Here is a 19,096-nt window from a genome sequence, read left to right on the forward strand (position 1 = left end):
TTCTCTCCTTCTGGCCACCTTACCCCCAAAGCCGGCTCCCGGGCAGGGACGAGGCACGAACACTGTGCAGTGTGCCGGGCAGGCTGAGCGCGAGGGCCAACGGAAATCCACTGGGGTACCCGGGCAAGGCCCTGCTCCTCTTAGGGCCTCAGTTTCCCCTTTCCCCATCCGTAAAATGAGAAAGGTGGAGCCATGCCTCCTCCTCTTCATCTGACTTCTCGCTTAAGGAGAAGCTTCCCTTCCCCTCCTGGCCACACTCCTGCGGGAGGAGGGCAAGACCGGCTTCTCCACGGGGAAAGCACTTCCAAGCAGTGCGGGATCCTGGTGGTGGTGGGTGGGTGGGTGGGGGGCGTTCCGCCCCGCCCACCCACTCCCTCCCTTGCCTCCTCCCAAGTCTCCCCAAACTCTGGCGGTGGGCGCCCTCTGGTGTCGCCTGTCCCACCTTGCAGTCATGTTCCAGAAGTCCCGTAAGGCGTTTTGTAAAATAAAGAAGCTATAATAATAATGAAAAGTATAAAATGTATAGGGTTTTCAAGAAACTGTGTTCTACTTCCAGAAAATGGTCACTTTAACTTTGTAAATATTTATCTAAAATGATATTTACGAAACTGTGATATATATTATTTGATTGTATATGTACAACTGTAAATACATTTGTACCTCTCTTGTATTCTAAAATAAAAATTACTTGGATCATTTATCACTTAGCATCTGAAGGGGTCGACACATTTATCTGCATGAAAAGGAAATATGAAAAGTGCCTAGAAACTGGAGAGGGGTTGGGCAGAGTTGTTTCACTGCTTTTGAAAGTCACCATTGTGCCCTCCCCGAGGAAAATTCTCCGTCACGACTGGGATGTCAGCTCCTAAAGAGATGGCCACAGTGCAAAGCAACCGGAAATCTTTGAAGGGGTTGGGCATATTCTTCATGCTTCTAGCTGGACTCTCAAATCCTGGTGTCCCACTTTGTTACTTCCCCCAAATCTTTACTTACTTTTTTTTTTCTTTTTTCTTTTTCATGAACAATTTAAGAGAATTCAAGCAGCCCATGGGGTGGACCAGGATGGCCACTAAGTGCCCTCCCAATGCCTAGAATCTCCAAATGCTCTGGGTCCCCATTTCCAGAGCGTCCCCGAGGAAGAGGAAAGAGGAGGAAGGCCTTCAGTGCAGGGCCAGGCCCTGGCTCTCCTACCCAGTGCCTCCTGGCCAGGAGGAGGTGTGCACACTGGGGAGTGTGAGTTCACACCTGTACCCCAACACGTGCTAGTTGGGAGGGTCGCCTTTCCAACCCACTGGCATCGTCCAGGCACACCTCTGTGCATCCTCATTTAGCCGTGTGTGTGCACATGAGCTCACACACGCACACATGAAGACACTTGAACTCGCACTTTTATAAAGACCATCCCCATTTGGAGCTTCAGGTGCTCCCGAAGACCCCCATACTTTGGGGACTGGTCTTGTACCCCGGCAGATGGGGGCACAGGTAGAGATGTACACTTGATGTGTTCATTTGCAAGGCCCATCTGGGGTTTCCTCCCTAGGGTAAGCAGGGTAAGTCACCCTGGTTACTCCTCCTCCCCTGTCTCCAACCTCGCCTCTCCTTTGAAACCTCACCACTAGGCTTCTGATGCCTCCAGGGGCCCCCGGTATTACCTTCCCCCCATTGCAGGCCCCACAGGAGGCCTCTTGTTTCCATAAACAAAGCTGAATCCCCTTTCTCCTGGATGCTGACCAGTAGAGTTAAACACCCTCCTGGCCCACATGCCGTGCCTCCAGAGAGTAATGCTGGCTTCCTTCAGGAGTCAGACTTCAGAGAAGTCAGTAGGGCCCTTGATCAAAAATCTACATGGCTCTCCGTAGCTAATTCCATTCTGTGAAGTCCCCGCTACTGAGCGCAGGGTCCAGAGCCCGGGCTCCAGAACCCACCTGGTGGCAGCAGGCTGTAATTGCAGGCTAAAGTGCATTTGCTATGCCTGCCGCAGACCTACACAAGCGTGCGGGCGCCGGAGATCCAAGGATGAGCAGAGAGGAATGGGGGTCCTGAAGAATTGCACGCTGCTGGGAGGCCTGATACCAAAGGCCTGAGCTCTCACCGTGCTTGCATTCGCAGCAGACGCCTCAGGCCCCTTTCCACGGAGTGCACCCCCCCTCCTCCCCACAAAGGCATGCAAACACCACAGCAGTTTCTGGCCTTAGGGATTTAAATGCATTTATTCTGGGAATCCTCCCCACAAGCCCATGAAGCTGATGCTCTTTTTTCCTCCCTGATGCACTATTAATATCCATTTGAAGTAGAAGAAAACTGAGCTAGAGAGTAAATCATTTGCCCATGTCACCCAGCCACGAGTAGCAGAGCCGTTTTCGCCACGGCCGCTGACCCTAGAAGCCATGCTTACGACCAGTAGGCCAACCACATCCCAGTCAACCCACAGAGTCAGGGCTTTCTGCATAACCCACAGGGATGCAGTGCGGACCGGCACCGTATATAGACCTTGTATTCTTCAGCCTTGCAAAACTCACTTACTCATTCTAGAAGCTTTTTTGGAGATTCCTTAGGACTTCGATGTACACGATCATGTTGTCTATGAATAGAGACAGTTTTACTTCTTCCTTTCCAATCAAGATGCCTTTTCTTTCTTTTTCTCATCTTATTGCGTGGTTCAGGAACTCCAGGAGTGGAGGATTCTAGATAGAGGCCACCGGGTCTGGGTTTGAAACTCTGCCCCGCCCTTCACTCGCTGTGTGACCTGAGGCAAGTCAATTAGCGGCTCTGTGCTTCAGTTTCCTCAAATGGAAAAGAATGTTGTGAGGATAAAGTGGGATAATGTATATAAACAAATAAAGCATGTGGCGTGGTGCCTGGCACAAAGTTAAGTGTTCAATAAATGGAAGCTCTTGTTAATGCAGGGATGCCTTTGGTGGGTGAGAAGGGTTGTAGCTTCTTTTGCCACCCACCCCACTGGGCATTCCCCCAGAGGGCATCTGAGGCAGCTGTCCACCCCCCTCTTCTCCTACCCTTTGCTGTGTCCATTATCCTTGGATCTCTTGAAATGGACGAACAGATATCCCAAACTTTCAGCTTCCTTCCCACCTCAGAGCTGGCCTACTGGGATGTATGTCTGTGGCTAGTGGGGCAAGTTCTGGATGGTGGCGGATTAGCACCCTTGCCAACTGCTTCTGCAACGTGGCTGCCTTGTCGAAATCAGACGTCTTGCATGTTAGTGCAGGGCTTCAAAGACAAGTGCCCCGAGAACCTGTCCCTGCTTGTCTGGTACCTGGCCCAGGCGGGATTAGGGCAGGTGGAGCGTGGCCCAGAGTGAGCCCCCTACAGGAGGGCTGGTTATTTACTCTCTAGGGAATGGCTAACCCTGGAAGGGGCCTCAGTTCCAAGCACTGAGACACAATGAACAAAAAGCATAAAGCCCCCGGTTCTTGGAGTACTCGTGTTCTAGTGGAGGAAGTCCGCAATAAATAAGCAAACACACAAGAACATTCAGTGACAAGAAAGGAGACAAGATCAAGTGATAAAAAAGGGACCGAGGATTATTCCGGAAAAGGTGGTCAGGGAAGGCTTCTCTGAGGAGGTGATAGTTGAGCTGAGGTCTGTGTGAGAAGCAGCCAGCCCCACCAAGACCTAGGAGAAGAGAATTCCATGCCAAGAGCGCCCCAAGTGCCCTGATCTTGGGGTGGCGACCAGAGCGGTGTGTAGGGAACACAGGTGAGACCAGCGCATCTGGCTGCAGTGGAAGGAGTAAGGGGTTGGGTTAGGAGGAGAGCGAGCTCAGAGACAGGGCCAGGCGAAGACGAGTTTGGATTTTATTCTTGGTGTAAAGGGAAGCTGCCAGAAGTGTTCTAAGCCAGGAAGTGGTTTAACCTGATGTGTTTTTTAAAAGCTCACTCTGTCTGCTCTATGGAGATTGGATGGTAGGAGGGGCAAATGTAGAACCAGCCTGGAGGTGGTGCCCAGGTGAGACATGACTGAGAGGCCTGAGGAAAGTGCACAGATGGGAGGTAGATGGATGTGGGGGAAACTGATGAATGTTAGACCTGAGAGGCCATTAAAATCACTGAGGGAGTTAAACACATGCTCACAGGCTTCCAAGACCCCACCTTTGTAGCACCTCAATGCCCAAGTTTGGGCTCAGGAATCCATATTCCTTTTTTCTTTTTTCTTTTTTAAGATTTTATTTATTTATTTGACAGACAAAGAGAGAGAGAGAGCACACAAGCAGGGGGAGCGGCAGGCAGAGGGAGAGGGAGAGGGAGAAGCAGGCTTTCTGCAAAGCAGGGAGCCCAATTCGGGGCTCGATCCCAGGACCCCAGGGTTCATGACCTGAGCCTAAGGCAGACGCTTAACCAACTGAGCCAGCCAGGCGCCCTGAGGCATCCATATTCCTAATAAGCCCCTCTGGGATGCGCACTGTTCCCGGGTGCCCGGTTGCCCGGTGTGGTATGAAGAAGCAAGTCTGTTGCACAGAGAGGAGCTCTGGTGGGGAGTCTGGAGTCTCGGGTGCCAGTCCCAATTGCAGGTCTGTTGTGGGATTCAGAGACCCCAAGGGACCGCCAGGAATAGCAATTCTTACCTCCAAGATGGGCCAAGTGTGAGGAATAAGTAGCATGTGTTTGTAAAGCATTCAGCAAAGGACAAGGCCCTGGAGAAGTGTTCGGTAAATGGTGCAGGCTTTGGGGTAAAGCAGGTGCAGTGGGAAGGAACATTGGCCCTGCCACCAAGCACTCTGTGAATATTAGTCCCTTTTGGCCCTTAGTTGCTTCCGCTATTAAAAAACGTATCTGCAGTGGACTGAATGTGTCCCTCCTAAATTCATGTGTTGAAATCCTAACCCCCAAGTTAATGGTATGAGGAGGTGGGACCTTTGGGAGGTGATTAGTTCACCAGGGTGGAGCCCTTGTAAATTGGATTAGTGCCTTATAAAAGACACCCCAGAGACTCCCCTCACCCCTTCTGGGCCATACGAGGAAACAGCGAGAAGTCAGTTGTCTGTGAACCAGGAAGCCAGCTCTCAACAGACACTGAATCCGACACTACACTTAGACAGTGTTCATAATCCCAACACTGTGACAGGCCCGGTAAATGTGGATCGCTTCTCGGCCTTTTGGCTAAGATCAAGTGTAGGCTCGTAAATGTGGGTGCTGTGAGAATGGGAGGGGCGGAGGTTTTGTCCGTCCCTTCTGGGATGAAAGTGGATGATGTCAAGAGTACCCTACTCTTGGTCTAGGGGCCCTCCCAGGCCTAGCTCCCTAGCCGGCTGGGCTACCCTGGCTCAAAGGACACCACTGCCCTCTTATGGCGGAAGCCAGACTCAACTCACACTTTTGTAGCTCTATCACCTCCTCCATGCAGGAGGGCCATTGTCTGACCTTCGGATGCCCCATGGAGCCCTAGAATTTATATCCTTGACTGCCTTGCAGGATTGGCTTTCTTGACAGATGTAGTTGTGAGCTTTGCTTAAAAAGAAATGTTGTCCTTTTGGAGGTTTAGCAAACAACTGATCTGATGGATCTTTAGGAGGCAGTGGACCCGATTTACTGAGCGTAGTGTGTGAGGCTGATGCAAGTTATCTAATCCTCTTTAGGATCCCTGTGCATAATCATCAGCTCCAATTCCCTGAGGTTGAAACACAGTTTGTTGTGGATGCTATAAATCACGCAGGGCAAGGGGGAGGGAGAGGGTAGTGGGAGGCAGGGAGAAGGGAGGAGGGAAATGCTCCTATTAAATAGGATGTGGAGGGGGCACCCGGGTGGCTCAGTCGGTTAAGTGTCTGCCTTCGGCTCAGGTCATGATCTTGGGGTCCTGGGATTGCGCCCCACATCAGGCTTTCGGCTCAGCGGTGCGTCTGCTTCTCCTTCTCCCTCTGTGATCTCTCTCGCTTTTGCTCTCTCTCAGATAAATAAATAAAATATTTTTAAAAAGTAAACTGGACATGGGGATAAAGCCACATATACATCTGTCTGTCCACCATGGAATCCTTAGAACAGCTCCTGGCACACAGAGAGTGCTCAATTTGTTGTATGAGTAAATATAAGCCCATATCTTTGTATTATGTGTGCACCTGCCCTCCCTACAAAATAGGCCTGCTTTGCAAGGTTTGCATATTCTCTTAGGCAGCTTTATTTTTAAGTTAGAGTAAACCAGCTCATTCAAAAGAAGTTATTAAGAAAGAACAGAATCAGCACCTGGAACACTGTTTGGGGGTAGAGGTGGTTGGTTGGTACTGAGCCAGCACCCACGAGGAGGCAGTAAAGTAGAATACTGGGGCTACCAGGAACAGTATGAAAAGGGCCTCTTTTTTCTTTCCAACTCGTGTCTTCTGTAGATCCCACCTCCCCAACCTCCTGAGCTCTCTCATACCAAAGAATCACATTTTAGCAACTTAGAGTTGGAAGGAAACTCATAGGCCCATTTCTCAATGATCTCTGACTCTGGTAAACCATAAATGGGATGATGATTACGAGATATTTTTGGTAAAAAAATCAAACGCCACGCAACCTGAGATCTCATTATTTCACAGGTACGGCCTTACCAAGAGTAAAAATGGCAACTTGGCTCCCTCATTCCCTTCATGTTAGCCAAATGGTTGCCAGTAGTCAACATGGCCGCCAGACTGTGCGTTCCCATTGGCGAGTGCTCTGAGGCCCGCCCTGCCCCGCCCCTCCGCGCGAAGGCCGGGAACGGCCGAGGCGGAAGTCGCGGTTCCCGGCCGGACTGCGCCTGCGCCATTCTTTGGCGCCAAGATGGCGATGGAGATGAGGCTTCCCGTGGCTCGCAAGCCTCTTAGCGAGAGCGTGGGCCGCGATACTAAAAAACATCTGGTGGTTCCGGGGGACACGATCACCACGGACACGGGATTCATGCGGTACGTGGGGACCTGGGGACTCGGGGCCCCAAAGGGCGGCCGCTGGGCTGTGCACGTGGCCTCTGTTCCCTTGCATCTGAGTACCCGCGGGACGCAGGGCACAGCTGAGCATCCCAGCTCCCTTGTTTCCGAGTCCTCGGGCTTCTTATTCTGTGCACCTTGTGTGTCCCCGTCTGCGTTTGCCTCAGTCCCTGGAAACCCTTCTCTCCTAACCTCTGGTGTCAACGACTCCTGGGTTCTCCGTCTCGGGCCCTGATCTCTGAGCCTTCCTCGCCTTCTTCGTTGGAGACCTGCAACGCTGGGGAGGGTTAGGAGCAGGGGCCTCTTTCCAGTTTTCAGATGAGGGGACAGTGGGCATTCCTGACGTGGCCTCTTCTCTCGGCGACATCTCTTAGCCAGGTGCTCGGTTTTGAAATCAGTAATTGTTTGGGCTTAGGGCATACACAATATATTGTGCTCCATGCACCCAAATCTACATTTTGAATCCGAAGGCAGTACGATATGTGTAGTTAAAAGAGAGCAGACTCTTGAGCCAGACAGTTGGGGTTTCAGCCCTGCACCATCACATATTATAAGTTGTATTTCCTCTCCAAGGTCAGTTTTCCTATCTGTTAGATAGTGATAATAACAGTAACTATTTGGTAGGAAAATGAGAATTAAATGAGGAAATAATTAAGAAAAGAAGCGGGGTGCCTGGGTGGCTCACTCGGTTAAGCGTCTGACTCCTGATTATAGCTCAGGTGTGATCTCAGGGTCCTGCGATCCAGCCCATGCAACCCCCGCCTCCCCAGGCTTCACGCTGGGTGTGGAGCCTGCTTGGGATTTTCTCCCTCTCTGCCTCTCCCCCTCCTCTTTCTTTCTCAAAAAAAAAAAAAAAAAGAAGAAGAAGAAGAAAAGAAGCAAAACTCACCATTGTATCACTATCGTAGATAAACACTAGTAGTATTTCAGCCTTTTGGTGGTGGGGGTACAGCATTTATAATATTGCTCTTTAAAGTTTTAGTTTGAGGTTATTGGATCAGTGTCAGTCCTTCATGAATTCAGCATATATTTGTATTACGTGCGGTTGGAGTACAGCTGTGATCAAAGTAGGGAAATCTCTGTCGCGGTGGAGTTTATATTTCGACAGAGACAGACAGATAATAAACAATAAGCACAACAAACAAGTTAGTATGTTTGGTGATAAATTCAGTGGGGAAAATGCAAAGTTGAGCAGGGTAAGTGGAATGTGGTTGGGAATATGGTGGGGGTGGTGGCAGCAGGATGGGTGACTGTTTTAAATGGGGTAATCAAGGTAGGCCTGATGGAGAAAGTGACATTTGAGTAGACTTGAGTAAGACAAGGGGAGATGTCTATGCAGCTCTCTCAAGGAGTGTTCGGGGCACAGAGAAAAGCCAGGCTTTAAAGTAGGAGGAGCCTGTTAGGAATATATTGTTCTTGAAGGGAGAGGTCATCTCAAGAGTTACCCTTGTATCCTTTGTATCCTACTCTTAAAACAGGGGCCATGGAACTTACATGGGGGAAGAGAAGCTCATTGCATCTGTGGCTGGCTCAGTGGAGAGGGTAAACAAGTTGATCTGTGTGAAAGCTTTGAAAACCAGGTGAGAACAAAAGGTGTGTATTCTCTTGTGTCATTCATGTTATACAGCCAGGAACATACCCCCCCCCCCGCCGCCCCCCGCCTGCTTTATCATTCAGTAGGTCTGCGATTTTGAACATGACTATAGAAAGGATACAGGTGACTATAGGTGAGTGTGGGCTTCAGAGGTTTCCTCACATTACTCGATCTCTCCAAACTTTGGCCACCTCCTCTGCAAAATGAGGGTAATAGCATGATCCATCTTGTAGGATTTTTGTTAGAATTCATTGAAACGGGACATGTAAAGTACTTAGCACAGGGCCTGCTACCTCGAAGAGCTCAGTAAAGGTTAGCCCCAGAAAGGAAGCTGGTGGGGCTGGAACGGAGTGAGCAAGGGGGAGTGTAGGGGCAGATGCAGACAGAGCCGAGGTGGGCAGCCTGCCTTGATAAGCATTTTGTCTTCCACTTTATGTAGCCTAGGCCACCCCTGGAAGGGGTGGAGCAGAGGAGGGACATGATCTGACTTATGTCTTAATATCACCGGCTGCTGGGAGGGATTGAGGGGGAACAGGGGCAGGCTTAGGGAGACTTCATGGACTGTTTTCATCATCTAAAATAATGGTGGCTTGGACTAAGGGAGCAGTAGAAGTGGGGAGTAATGGCTGATTCTGCATACATTTTGTGTTCTGAGTTTTTTGTTTTGTTTTTCACCTAAGGGTATTGGATTTTGTATTCTTTGGGCTTTTCCATATATAGGACCATGTCGGTGAATCGAGATAGTTTTACTTTTTCCTTTCCCAATTTGGATGCCTTTTTTTTCTGTGTATATTTTGAAGGTAGAGCCAGTAGGATCAGCTGCTGCACTTGTCCTGGAGTGAGAGAGAGAGAGAGAGAAATCAAGCGTTCCTCCAAGGACTCCCAAGATTTTTGGCTTGAGCAACTGGAGGAATGGTGTTGCCATTTACTGAGACCCTGCTGGCTGGGAGAGGACCAGTTTGTGATGGGGGCTGGGGAGGGAGCTGCTGGAAAGCTTTTCTTTAGGTTGGTGACATTTGGAAATGGCTAATAGTCATGTAAATAGAGATGCTAGGTAGCCAGCAGTTGACTAGAGTCTGAAATTCAGAAATGGCATAGTCATCAGTGGTGTTTAAAGCCATTAGATTGGATGAGCTCAGCAAGAGGTGAGTGTGGGCTGACGGAGAAGAGGTCCACGGCTGGAGCCTTCAGCATGGAAGACATAATGATTAGAATTGGGATAAGGAATTAGCACAGGGGCCGGAGCTGAGCTCCCTGTGGGTGGGGGAGACTGTGAGTGGACTGGATTGAGTGGGGTCCTGTCTCAGTCTCCTCTTCCTCCTCCTTTGCTGATGCAGAAGCCATCTGTGCTCCAGATCCCCCCGGGAAATATTCCATGGTTATCAGTGTCATGTAATTAACAAAACAGGGGTTTCAGGCTTAAGGAACTACTTGGAATAAATGGTTTGTCCAAGAATAGTTAATGGAGACTTTATACACGTAGGAATGTTTGAAGTTCTCGGTTCTTGGAAATAAGTCGGAAAAGCATAGTATGTGAATTTACCATACTTCAGCATGGTGCCTAATCCAGGCCCTCATCCTGTTGAACTGAAATCTCCAGTGGTGCTTAGTCTTGTAATAAGGTCTGTTCACTGATGGATGACCTGTTTTATCTTTCAGATATAATGGTGAAGTAGGAGACATTGTGGTGGGGAGAATCACAGAGGTAAAGTAGATATCATGTTGGTTTTTACAAAGTAAAAGCAAGCTGGTGATTGAATGAATGGGATAGTCATTCTATCTGTAGTTATGCAAATGGGGCATTCATTGCATTTGACTCTTACGTGCCCCCCCCTTGAAGAGATTTTATTTTTTTATTTGAGAGAGCACAGGTGGGGTTGGGGAGGAGCAGAAGGAGAGGGAGAGGCAGACTCCCTGCTGAGCACGGAGCCCCATGGGGCTTGATCCCAGGACCTGAGCCTAAGGCAGACACTTAACCGACTAAGCCACCCAGGCGCCCCTTATGTGCCCTTTGATGTGAACAGTTGGCTTGTTGTATTGGGGATTATTGGTCACTGACGATGTGAGCTCTTGCCCCTGGAGTCTGTGTCCAACTGTGAAACTTCTCTGTAGGTTCAACAGAAGAGGTGGAAGGTGGAGACCAACTCTAGGCTGGATTCGGTCTTGCTTCTGTCATCCATGAACCTTCCTGGAGGAGAGTTGGTAAGGGTCTCCATGCTGGTACTGTAGAATTTGCTAGCGAAAGTTCTGGGGTCCGTTGCACCAGTGGAGAACTCTGCTTTATGCTGAGGTTGCCTCTTTTACTCTTGTTTGTCTGCTGTGAGGTTTGCTGCCTGGATGTACACATTTTCACTTGGTCCGGGCCTCCCAACATAAGCAGCAGTTGGTATGTGATAGGATCTGGAATGGCCGTGGGGTGTGATCCCAAAAGAGAGTTGGAAGAGAAGCTCTCAGGTGCTTGGTGCTCATTTTCCTTTTCTGGGTGTATCAGCTTTGCACAGTGATGGTGTCCCTTGAAAAGTTGTGTTTAGATTAGCTTCTTGTCAATTGAATGGCATTTGGTTATTCCAGACAACTGCAATACCTAAGGGGCGGCCTTTTGTAAAATGCCGTGGTTTTTCTTCAATCCATCATGTATGTACAGAGAGGCTCACTGCTAGGTTCTCTGGAGAATGCAAGATAAAGGAGGCTTGGCTGAGTTCCTGAAAGTGCACAGATTAGCAGGGGAAGCGAGATAACTGATCTAAATACCTGACAGTCGAAGAATAAACAAGCGTGTGATACAGAAGGAGTGAGTGATTTCACTGGGAGATGCTTGTAGGAAAGGGGCGTTAGAGTGGATCCCTGAAGAATGGATGGAATTCCACAGGGAGTCTGAGACCACGGGAAATGTGTGAGTAAAGATAAGAGTCAAGCCATAGGTAGTCTGGTCCTGCTGCAGCAGGGAGGGCTACCACGGACGGTGAGTGTGGACAAGGAGGCTGGGCACGATTGGGAGGGGTTTCAGTAGCACGTAAGGAGTTGGAAAACTATGCAGAGAAAGGAGGGGGAGAGGAGGAGCTGTGGGAAGGCCTGTACGAGGGAAAGTGGTGGTGATCGCTCTGGTATTCCTTGAGTGACACTGCTTACCTACTCGAGTGTCTGAATACTGTGGCTGGTTCCAGGGATCTTTCTGTAGGATCTGACTTAAGTCACATCATCGCTTTGTGTATTTCAGAGGAGAAGATCTGCAGAAGACGAGCTGGCCATGAGAGGTTTCTTGCAGGAAGGGGATCTTATCAGTGTATCCTGCACCTTGGATTACAGCGTCTCTGTGCTCTATACGGAGCTGGGAAATGGGGCTTTGATCGTATGTCTCCTCCTGGAGACATGTAGTCCTGGCAGGGATCTGGATCCTAGATCAAGTGTCTCAGGCTCTGCTGCAGCCTTCCTCCATCCACTTAACCCAGCCGAACTCTCCAGCCCTTGTTCAGACCTGCTGCCTCAGTCATTTTTGGGGGTTTTGTCACTTATGGTGGCCCGTGCTTTAAGCTAGACTCCAATTTTCTTATGCAGGGAGTAGAAAAGGTGTTGTTCACATCAAGACATTCGTGAGCACCAAGGGGGAGAGGTTAGGTCGAGGTGCTGTCCTCCGGGTCTGTCAGGCTGCGAGTGGGACCGTTGGGGATGGGAGGAAAGGAAGGAGGGGGGGGGCCAGGGCCCCAGGGAAGGCGGGTGCCGTGAGAGTGTTTGTTCCTTTATCACCCCGGCCAGGCGGAGGTGCAGGCGGTGTTCTCCGATGGGGCTGTCTCTCTGCACACGAGGAGTCTGAAATACGGCAAAGTAAGTTGGGCTCCTGCTTTTCCTGGATACAGACTGAGACTTCGAATCCATTTCTGAATCCCCAGGGCTCTCTGGAATTCGGCCCTGAAGAGCCCCAGAAGTTAAGCAGGACAGGCTGGCGTCCCCAGAGCGGCTGGTTCACGCGGTCATGGGTCAGTAGCATTGTCACCGACGACAACTCCTGTTCTCTTCTTACTGAGGAGACTGTTGTGGCAGGAGAGCTCCTGTGACCAGGGGCCCCGCGCCCTGCTGGCTCGGCTCACTCCCGGGGGCGCTGCCGCTTTGTACTGGGGCCAGGCCTGAGAGGCTCTACTAGGAGCAAAGGGAGGTCATACTGAAACCCGATGGCCCTGGCTCTAGACAAATGTCCAGTCAATAAATTGGGTGTCATTACTAGGAGAAACTGGTTTGCCACTTGAGCCTCTAAATGAAATGTCACTGATTGTATGAAGTTATGTTATTGAGGCTCTTACTGTTTTAACGATAGCGTACTTTTTTTCTTTTAAAGATTCACTTATTTTAGCAAGAGAGAGTGCACATGAGCAGGGGAGGGCCGAGGGAGAGAAGCAGACTCCCCGCTGGGCGGGGAGCCCGCGTGGGGCTTGATTCCACAAACCTGAGATCATGACCCGAGCCGAAACCGAGAGCCAGGGGCCCCACGCCAGCATACTTTCTCTAAAACAGATTATGATTTATTAGTCTCTGGGCTTTATCTGGCGGAACCTTCTCATTTTCTGTTCGCTTGTGGAGTGGCTCCAGTCAGCCGTGCGCGCAGCCCTGGAGCAGGGCCACGGCTACACTCTGGGTGCTGACCTTCCTGGGCTTGGTCCTGCAGACCCTCCCTCCGCGGGATGGGAATTCGGGGCTGACCCTCCCCCCCCCCACCAGGGATGGGTTTGCACCCAGCTGTAGGCCACTCCCCTTGCCCAGCGGCACGCGTGTCCGGGCAGGGTAGGTGGCTGGGATCCAGGTGGAACAGAATGGTGCACCTGGGCCCACAAGAGGCTCGGGCGCACGTCCTCATTAGCGCCAGCTTGCCTGACTCTGCCAGCGCACCAGCCCCAGATTCAAATATAATGATGAGAATGGGAGAGAATGAGAGAAGAGTATTGAAAGTCACCTTCTCTTGGGGTGTGTCAACAACCTCTGCGTCCCCAAGTGTCCTCTGGGTGTAATTACCCTGTGTGTACACACAGGTGACTGTAGTCATTAACAGGAGTGGCCCCGACTCCGCTGTAATGAGGATGTGTGTTCTGTGGTCTGCTTTTCACGCACTTTACTCATGACCCTCCAGTGACTTCGTTTATGCTGTATTTCTTTAGCTAGGCCAGGGGGTGTTGGTCCAGGTTTCCCCCTCCCTGGTCAAACGGCAGAAGACTCACTTCCATGATTTGCCCTGTGGGGCCTCAGTGATTCTTGGTAGCAACGGCTTCATCTGGATTTACCCCACACCCGAGCACAAAGAAGAGGACGCGGGGGGCTTCACTGCAAACCTGGAGGTGTGTAAACACCATGGCTGCTGTCGGGGCGGAGTGGCGCTCAGTCTTCGCTGTGCTTCTGGGGCGGGTGGAGCTGGCTGTTTCAGTTTTTAAAATTTTTTACTTTTGAAAGATTTATTTATCTATTTGAGAGAGCGCACGCATGAGCAGAGGCGGGAGAGGGAGAAAAGCAGACTCCACGCTGAGCGCAGAGCCCAACTCGGGGCTCGATCCCGCAACCCTGAGATCATGGCCTGAGCTGAAACCAAGTCGGACACTTAACCGACTTAGCCACCCAGGCGCCCCAAGAGCTGTCTGGTTTTAAACCGTACGACTGCTGTAGTCTGAGGGAATTCGAGTTTCCCTTGAGGTGTCTTCATGAACATCGTCTTGCCTTCTCCTTTTCTGAAGGAAAAGGAATGGGAACTGGTTTGATCCCCGTTGGCAGGATGGCAGGTTGCAGGGTTACAGCAGCTGAGGGCCTTTCTAGTCTCCCTTGGAGTTAGCCGTTGATGGGCTTGGAGTCTCGGAGTGATAGGGTCCAAGTTATAAATGATTTCTGCGCTTTGCCGTGACTCTTCCCTGACTTTGGTTCTGCTTCCCTCTGCCTCCGCTGGCAGCCCGTCTCCCTCGCCGACCGAGAGGTGATCTCCCGGCTCCGGAACTGCATCGTCTCGCTGGTCACCCAGAGGATGATGCTGTATGACACTAGCATCCTGTATTGCTACGAGGCATCCCTTCCGCACCAGGTACCTGCTCCAGCCACGCCCTCCCTCTTCCTCGTCCTGCTGTAAGGCGGGGGGGGGGGGTCGTCTGCTCCAGCGCTTCCTCTGGGATCGCAAGCACATCTCCCAGCAGCTTCACGTGTCCAGCGGTGGGAACGGATCTGCTGGGCAGCCCTACCGAGTGTTGGTAGAGTTTCCCCAAGATACTTGTAATATCCTCGGTGTCTAGTGTCACTCGAAGGACTTGGGGGGATGGAGGTGCTGGGGAGGACTAGTTTACAACAGCAGCTCTCTGGACTTCATCTTCCCATCCCCAATTTTAGTTTTATCTTTTTAGTGAATGCCAAGAATCAGGTCTTTGTTCCTGACAGCTGTGTATACGGGAGAATCTTGATCGTTCATTAAGCTGGTTCTAGCAGATTGCAATACTTAGCCTCCAATCAAGTATAGAGAGATGCCTGGATAGCTCAGTTGGTTGAGCTTCTGGCTCTTGATTTTGGCTCAGGTTGTGATTTTGGGATCATGGGATCGAGCCCCGTGTTGGGCTCTGTGTTCAGCGCAGAGTCTGCTTGGAATTCTCTCTCTGGCCCTTCCCCCCGCTCACGTGTTCGCTCTTGTTCTTTAAAATAAATAAATCTTAGGGGTGCCTGGGTGGCTCAGTCGTTCAGCGCCTGCCCTTGGCTCAGGTCATGATGTCAGTGTCTTGGGATTAAGCCCTGCATTGGGCTCCCTGCTCCTCCCTCTCCTGCTCCCCCCTGCTTGTGCGTGTGCGCATGCTCTCTCTCTCTGTCAAATAAATAAATACAATCTTTAAATAAATTAAATCTTAAAAACGAAAGGAATATAGAAAGTTTATGGTAACCATGCTTGGTTTCTGCATTTGGATGTCTGCTTATGGTTGGTTTCTTTTCTGAACAAATACCTTTTTCTTTTCTTCTTTAGATCAAAGACCTCTTAAAGCCAGAAATAATGGAGGAAGTAGTTATGGAAACGCGTCAGAGGCTTTTAGAACAGGAGGGGTGAGGAGAGACATCTGAAGGACGGGATGGTGTGCACCTGACCGGAGCCGTTCTTGAAAGTGAAGAATCTGATTTGTGGTCCCATGTGTGTCTCTCTAGAGAACTGACACTCGTCACCTGACCTATATCGGGCTACCTCTGGCCCAAAGACCTGCGTTCTCCTGTTGGAGGGCAGAGCCTGGGGAAGTGCTGCTGGCGCCTCTGGTTGCCCGCAGAGACCGTGCTATGGGTAGTTTCAGGCCTTTGGTTTTTTAAATTTTTATTATTATTATCTTTCTTTTTTTTTTTTTTTTTAAGTTTCAAGACTTCAGAAGCACACATGTTTCAGCCAAGTGGACTCCCATTCTGGAATAATATGGACAATCTTTTTCTTCCACTCACCATCAATTCACAATTTCACATGAAATTGCCCTTATAAAAAACACAGCCTCCCTGACCCGCAAATTGCCTGTTTTGGCCTCTGTTCCCACTTATGCAGCGCAAGTAGGATATTGAAGAATATAGTTAGTAACTTTTTTTTTTGAGAGAGAGGGAGCGTGCTTGCGCAGGGGTGGGGGAGCGTGGATCTTAAGCAGGCTCCACACCCAGCACAGAGCCAATGCAGGGCTCAGTCTCATGACATTGAGATCATGATCTGAGCTGAAACCAAGAGCCTGAACGCTTAACCCACTGAGCCACCCAGGCGCCTGTATAGTTAATAACATTAACCCAACAGTCAAATGGAAGAATAAAGTTAACCAAGCAGCCTTTGCTTGGTTGGAATCTTATTTCCCACTGCATGTTCCTTCTAGCGGTAAATGCGAGTGTCTACACCAGGCTGCTATAATCTGTCCTGCCTTTAAGGGTGATTTGTCAGAAGCTGATTTAGTGATAACAGAATGAATGTTCAGGGTGCTTCCGAGGAACACGAAAACAGTAAGAGAAATGCACATGGGTAAAGAAAAGCTGTTTTCCTCCTGTCAAGTAGTAATGCATTAACTTTAGAATAATTCAGGGTTGGGACACCTGGGTGGCTCAGTCGTTAGGCATCTGCCGTCGGCTCAGGTCGAGTCCCACATCGGGCTCCTTGGTCAGTGAGGAGCCTGCTGCTCCCCCCTCTCCCGCTGCTGCTCCCCCTGCTTGTGCTCTCTCTCTCTGACAAATAAATAAAAATCTTTAAAAAAAAAATAAGTAAATAATTTAGGGTTAAAAACAGGAGATTGAAGTTCTCACTGAGGAATGCTAGAATTCCCATGCATTGGTTTTCCTAATGACTGTCTAAAAATGGTACTCTGATTCAGGTTTGGGGAAGCATTTTTTTTAAAGGCAGTCTATGAAGTGCTATCTTATTTCACAATATGTGAACTATTTTTTATATATTTATAAATGTGGCTTTAACATCCCTGTTTCTGTCCCCGTGTCCTGTGTAATACTTGGGAGCAGAGTACAGTTGAAGGAGGGCTTAGCAGATACAAAATCTGATGGAGGCCTTAACTGCTCTCTGCCGGGTCATCTAGTAAAACGTAAACCTTGGACAGTTTCAGTGGCAGTGACTTTGAACACTGCGTTTGACAGTTTTGAAATACAGCTTGGCTCTTCACTGCTGGTGTATTTCCTGTCCTTACAACATTACTCAAGAGGTATCTTACAGACAGCCGAATATTCCATAGGCTGTGGTGCAACTTTAGATTTGCTCACTTGGCATGTTTTTAGAGCACATGCTAAGGCCGGAGGAGAGCAGGGAGTGCAGAGGGTGGAAGCCGAAGTCCCTGATTTGGTTTAGTTGACTGGGGTCATTTGTAAGCTCTCTGAAAGTTTGTTCTTGCTTGGTCTGGTCTCCCAGGCTGCCAGCCTTCTGCTGCTCATTCAGTATGTCCTGAATGGCAATCACCTGCCCAATGGGAATGATACAAAGAACAGTCTGAAAGCACCTCTTGGGGATGATCTCTCCATGGCCCACTAGAGGGCGCTCTTGTCGAGTGTTAATTCCAGTGGGTGTTCTTAAAAAATGGAGTAAGGGGAAATTATTACACTGGTGCCGAATCCCTGTAGCAACTTGTGATTGCTTTGCTCTATAAAAGTGAGGACAAAGTTAGACTGAATGAGAATATGTGAACCTAAAGGGATTTATTCGACATTTGGTAACGCTGATTTCTGACCGTCAGGCATTTGCTGAGCTCTGCATTTTAGTTTTTAAGTCCTCAAAGGTATCCTACAGTGTTATACAGGAAGTAAAAGAGTATAGTGCATCTCTAGAAAATACTGTAGTCTAGGCTTGGGGTTCACCTATAATAGGATGGTGAGTGGAAAGTGGAGATTGGGGATGCACCTTTAGATCAGGTGCAGGTGGCCTCTCCACTCTCCCCTAAAGCATCATCTCAGTCTGCAGAAGACCAAACAAGATCTACTTTGATAGTTAGCAGATAGGACCTCCACTTAGAAATGAAGAAAGTGGTTCAGAGAAAGTGACTTGATTAAGCTCCTACTGAGCTTAGCTATGAATCAGGAGTAGGCTTAAGCATTAGAGAGGTATCCTATAGCAACCCTTTAGAGAATGGGTTGGACTATTGGTGAAAGAATGTGGGTCCAGAAATTTTATTTCCAGCATTGAGACCAGTCCTTTGGGTTGTTACCATTTTGCTCATCGCTTCTCCCTCTATGTATGCTCCTCAGGACAGGGATGAGCGTCTCCCCACCCCCTGTTGTATACCAGCACCTAGGGCAGCACTCGGCACACTGGCTCGATGAATGTTGAATTAGTTGTAGAAATGCATATTAGAGTTCTGATCCAATTGCCTAATTTTAAGCTAAACTAGAGAACTATGATGTGCAGGAAATGATTAAAGCATGAATAGAAAGACACCAACATCTTATCCTCCCTCCCCAAATTCTCACCTTTTCCCCAAGAAGCATAAATATTAGAACTAGACAGGACAAGATCATGTGTGAATCAGGACAAGATCATGTGTGAATAAAGGGGAACAAGGGTGTTGAACGTTTGAAGAGTGAAGTATATCATTCGTATCAAGTCAGGCCTGAGTTTGCCAGCCAAGTTAGTTTGTGAGAGAGCAAAGCTAAACCAACTAACATCTGAATTTGTAAGTTTGAGTTCTAAATTTGGGTACAAGTTTTCCTATCCTTCACATTCAGTACCTCCACATGACTATTCTTGAAGCTGCTATCTACAAAATCACTACCATTTCCCCATCCAGCAGAAATATTCCTAAAATATGTAACAATATAACTGGATTACAACACCTGTAACGGGCCGTGGTTGTGGTTCTTCTGAAAAATGAGTTGTCCAACGTGGCTGAAAAATCAGTGGTCTGACATGGTCAACAGTTACACTGAACGTGCAGTGGAAAAGCATGGGCTTTGCAGCAAGATCAATCTGGGCTCAAGTGGTGACTTTGTCACATACTAACTAGGCAAGTGACCTTGATTAAGTCACCTCTCTGAATCTTTCCTCAGCTGTATAATGGGGAATAATATTACACGCCTCACTGGGCTACAGTGAGGATTAAATTAGATAATGTAGCTTACGAAAAGCAACACAGTTAAGTAGTGTAGAGCAGGCGCTGGGA

General features: G+C 49.2%; 1 protein-coding gene across 6 annotated transcripts; it reads left to right on the plus strand.

The window, feature by feature from the left end:
- Window positions 1-6,714: 6,714 nt before the first annotated feature.
- Window positions 6,715-17,114, plus strand: EXOSC2 (exosome component 2). Of its 6 annotated transcripts, none has more exons than XM_045883349.3 (9): window positions 6,715-6,874; window positions 8,374-8,475; window positions 10,149-10,194; window positions 10,602-10,691; window positions 11,707-11,838; window positions 12,243-12,311; window positions 13,634-13,810; window positions 14,410-14,538; window positions 15,457-17,114. In XM_045883349.3, exons 1-9 carry the CDS (start codon window positions 6,753-6,755, stop codon window positions 15,535-15,537), a joined length of 948 nt encoding a protein of 315 aa, XP_045739305.1. In that variant the 5' UTR covers window positions 6,715-6,752; the 3' UTR covers window positions 15,538-17,114. The 6 variants fall into 6 exon arrangements, with proteins under 6 accessions (XP_045739305.1, XP_045739306.1, XP_045739307.1 ...); XM_045883350.3 differs by having other exon boundaries at window positions 11,707-11,772; window positions 15,457-16,914; XM_064579392.1 differs by lacking the exon at window positions 6,715-6,874 and adding an exon at window positions 9,290-9,494 and having other exon boundaries at window positions 8,374-8,488.
- The last annotated feature ends 1,982 nt before the right edge of the window (window positions 17,115-19,096 follow it).

This window comes from Mirounga angustirostris, unplaced genomic scaffold (genome assembly GCF_029215605.1).
Source record: "Mirounga angustirostris isolate CCGP_5_RB_7025 unplaced genomic scaffold, mMirAng1.0.hap1 SCAF_15, whole genome shotgun sequence".
NCBI classification, from domain to species: Eukaryota; Metazoa; Chordata; class Mammalia; order Carnivora; family Phocidae; genus Mirounga; species Mirounga angustirostris.

What these genes read in the sequence shown, in the direction of transcription:
- EXOSC2 (XM_045883349.3), top strand. Translation starts at nt 6,753, where the DNA reads ATGGCGATGGAGATGAGGCTTCCCGTGGCTCGCAAGCCTCTTAGCGAG. An exon ending in ACGGACACGGGATTCATGCG is followed by an intron (nt 6,875 to 8,373) that starts GTACGTGGGGAC and finishes CTCTTAAAACAG; the next exon opens with GGGCCATGGAACTTACATGG. An exon ending in TGGTGGGGAGAATCACAGAG is followed by an intron (nt 10,195 to 10,601) that starts GTAAAGTAGATA and finishes ACTTCTCTGTAG; the next exon opens with GTTCAACAGAAGAGGTGGAA.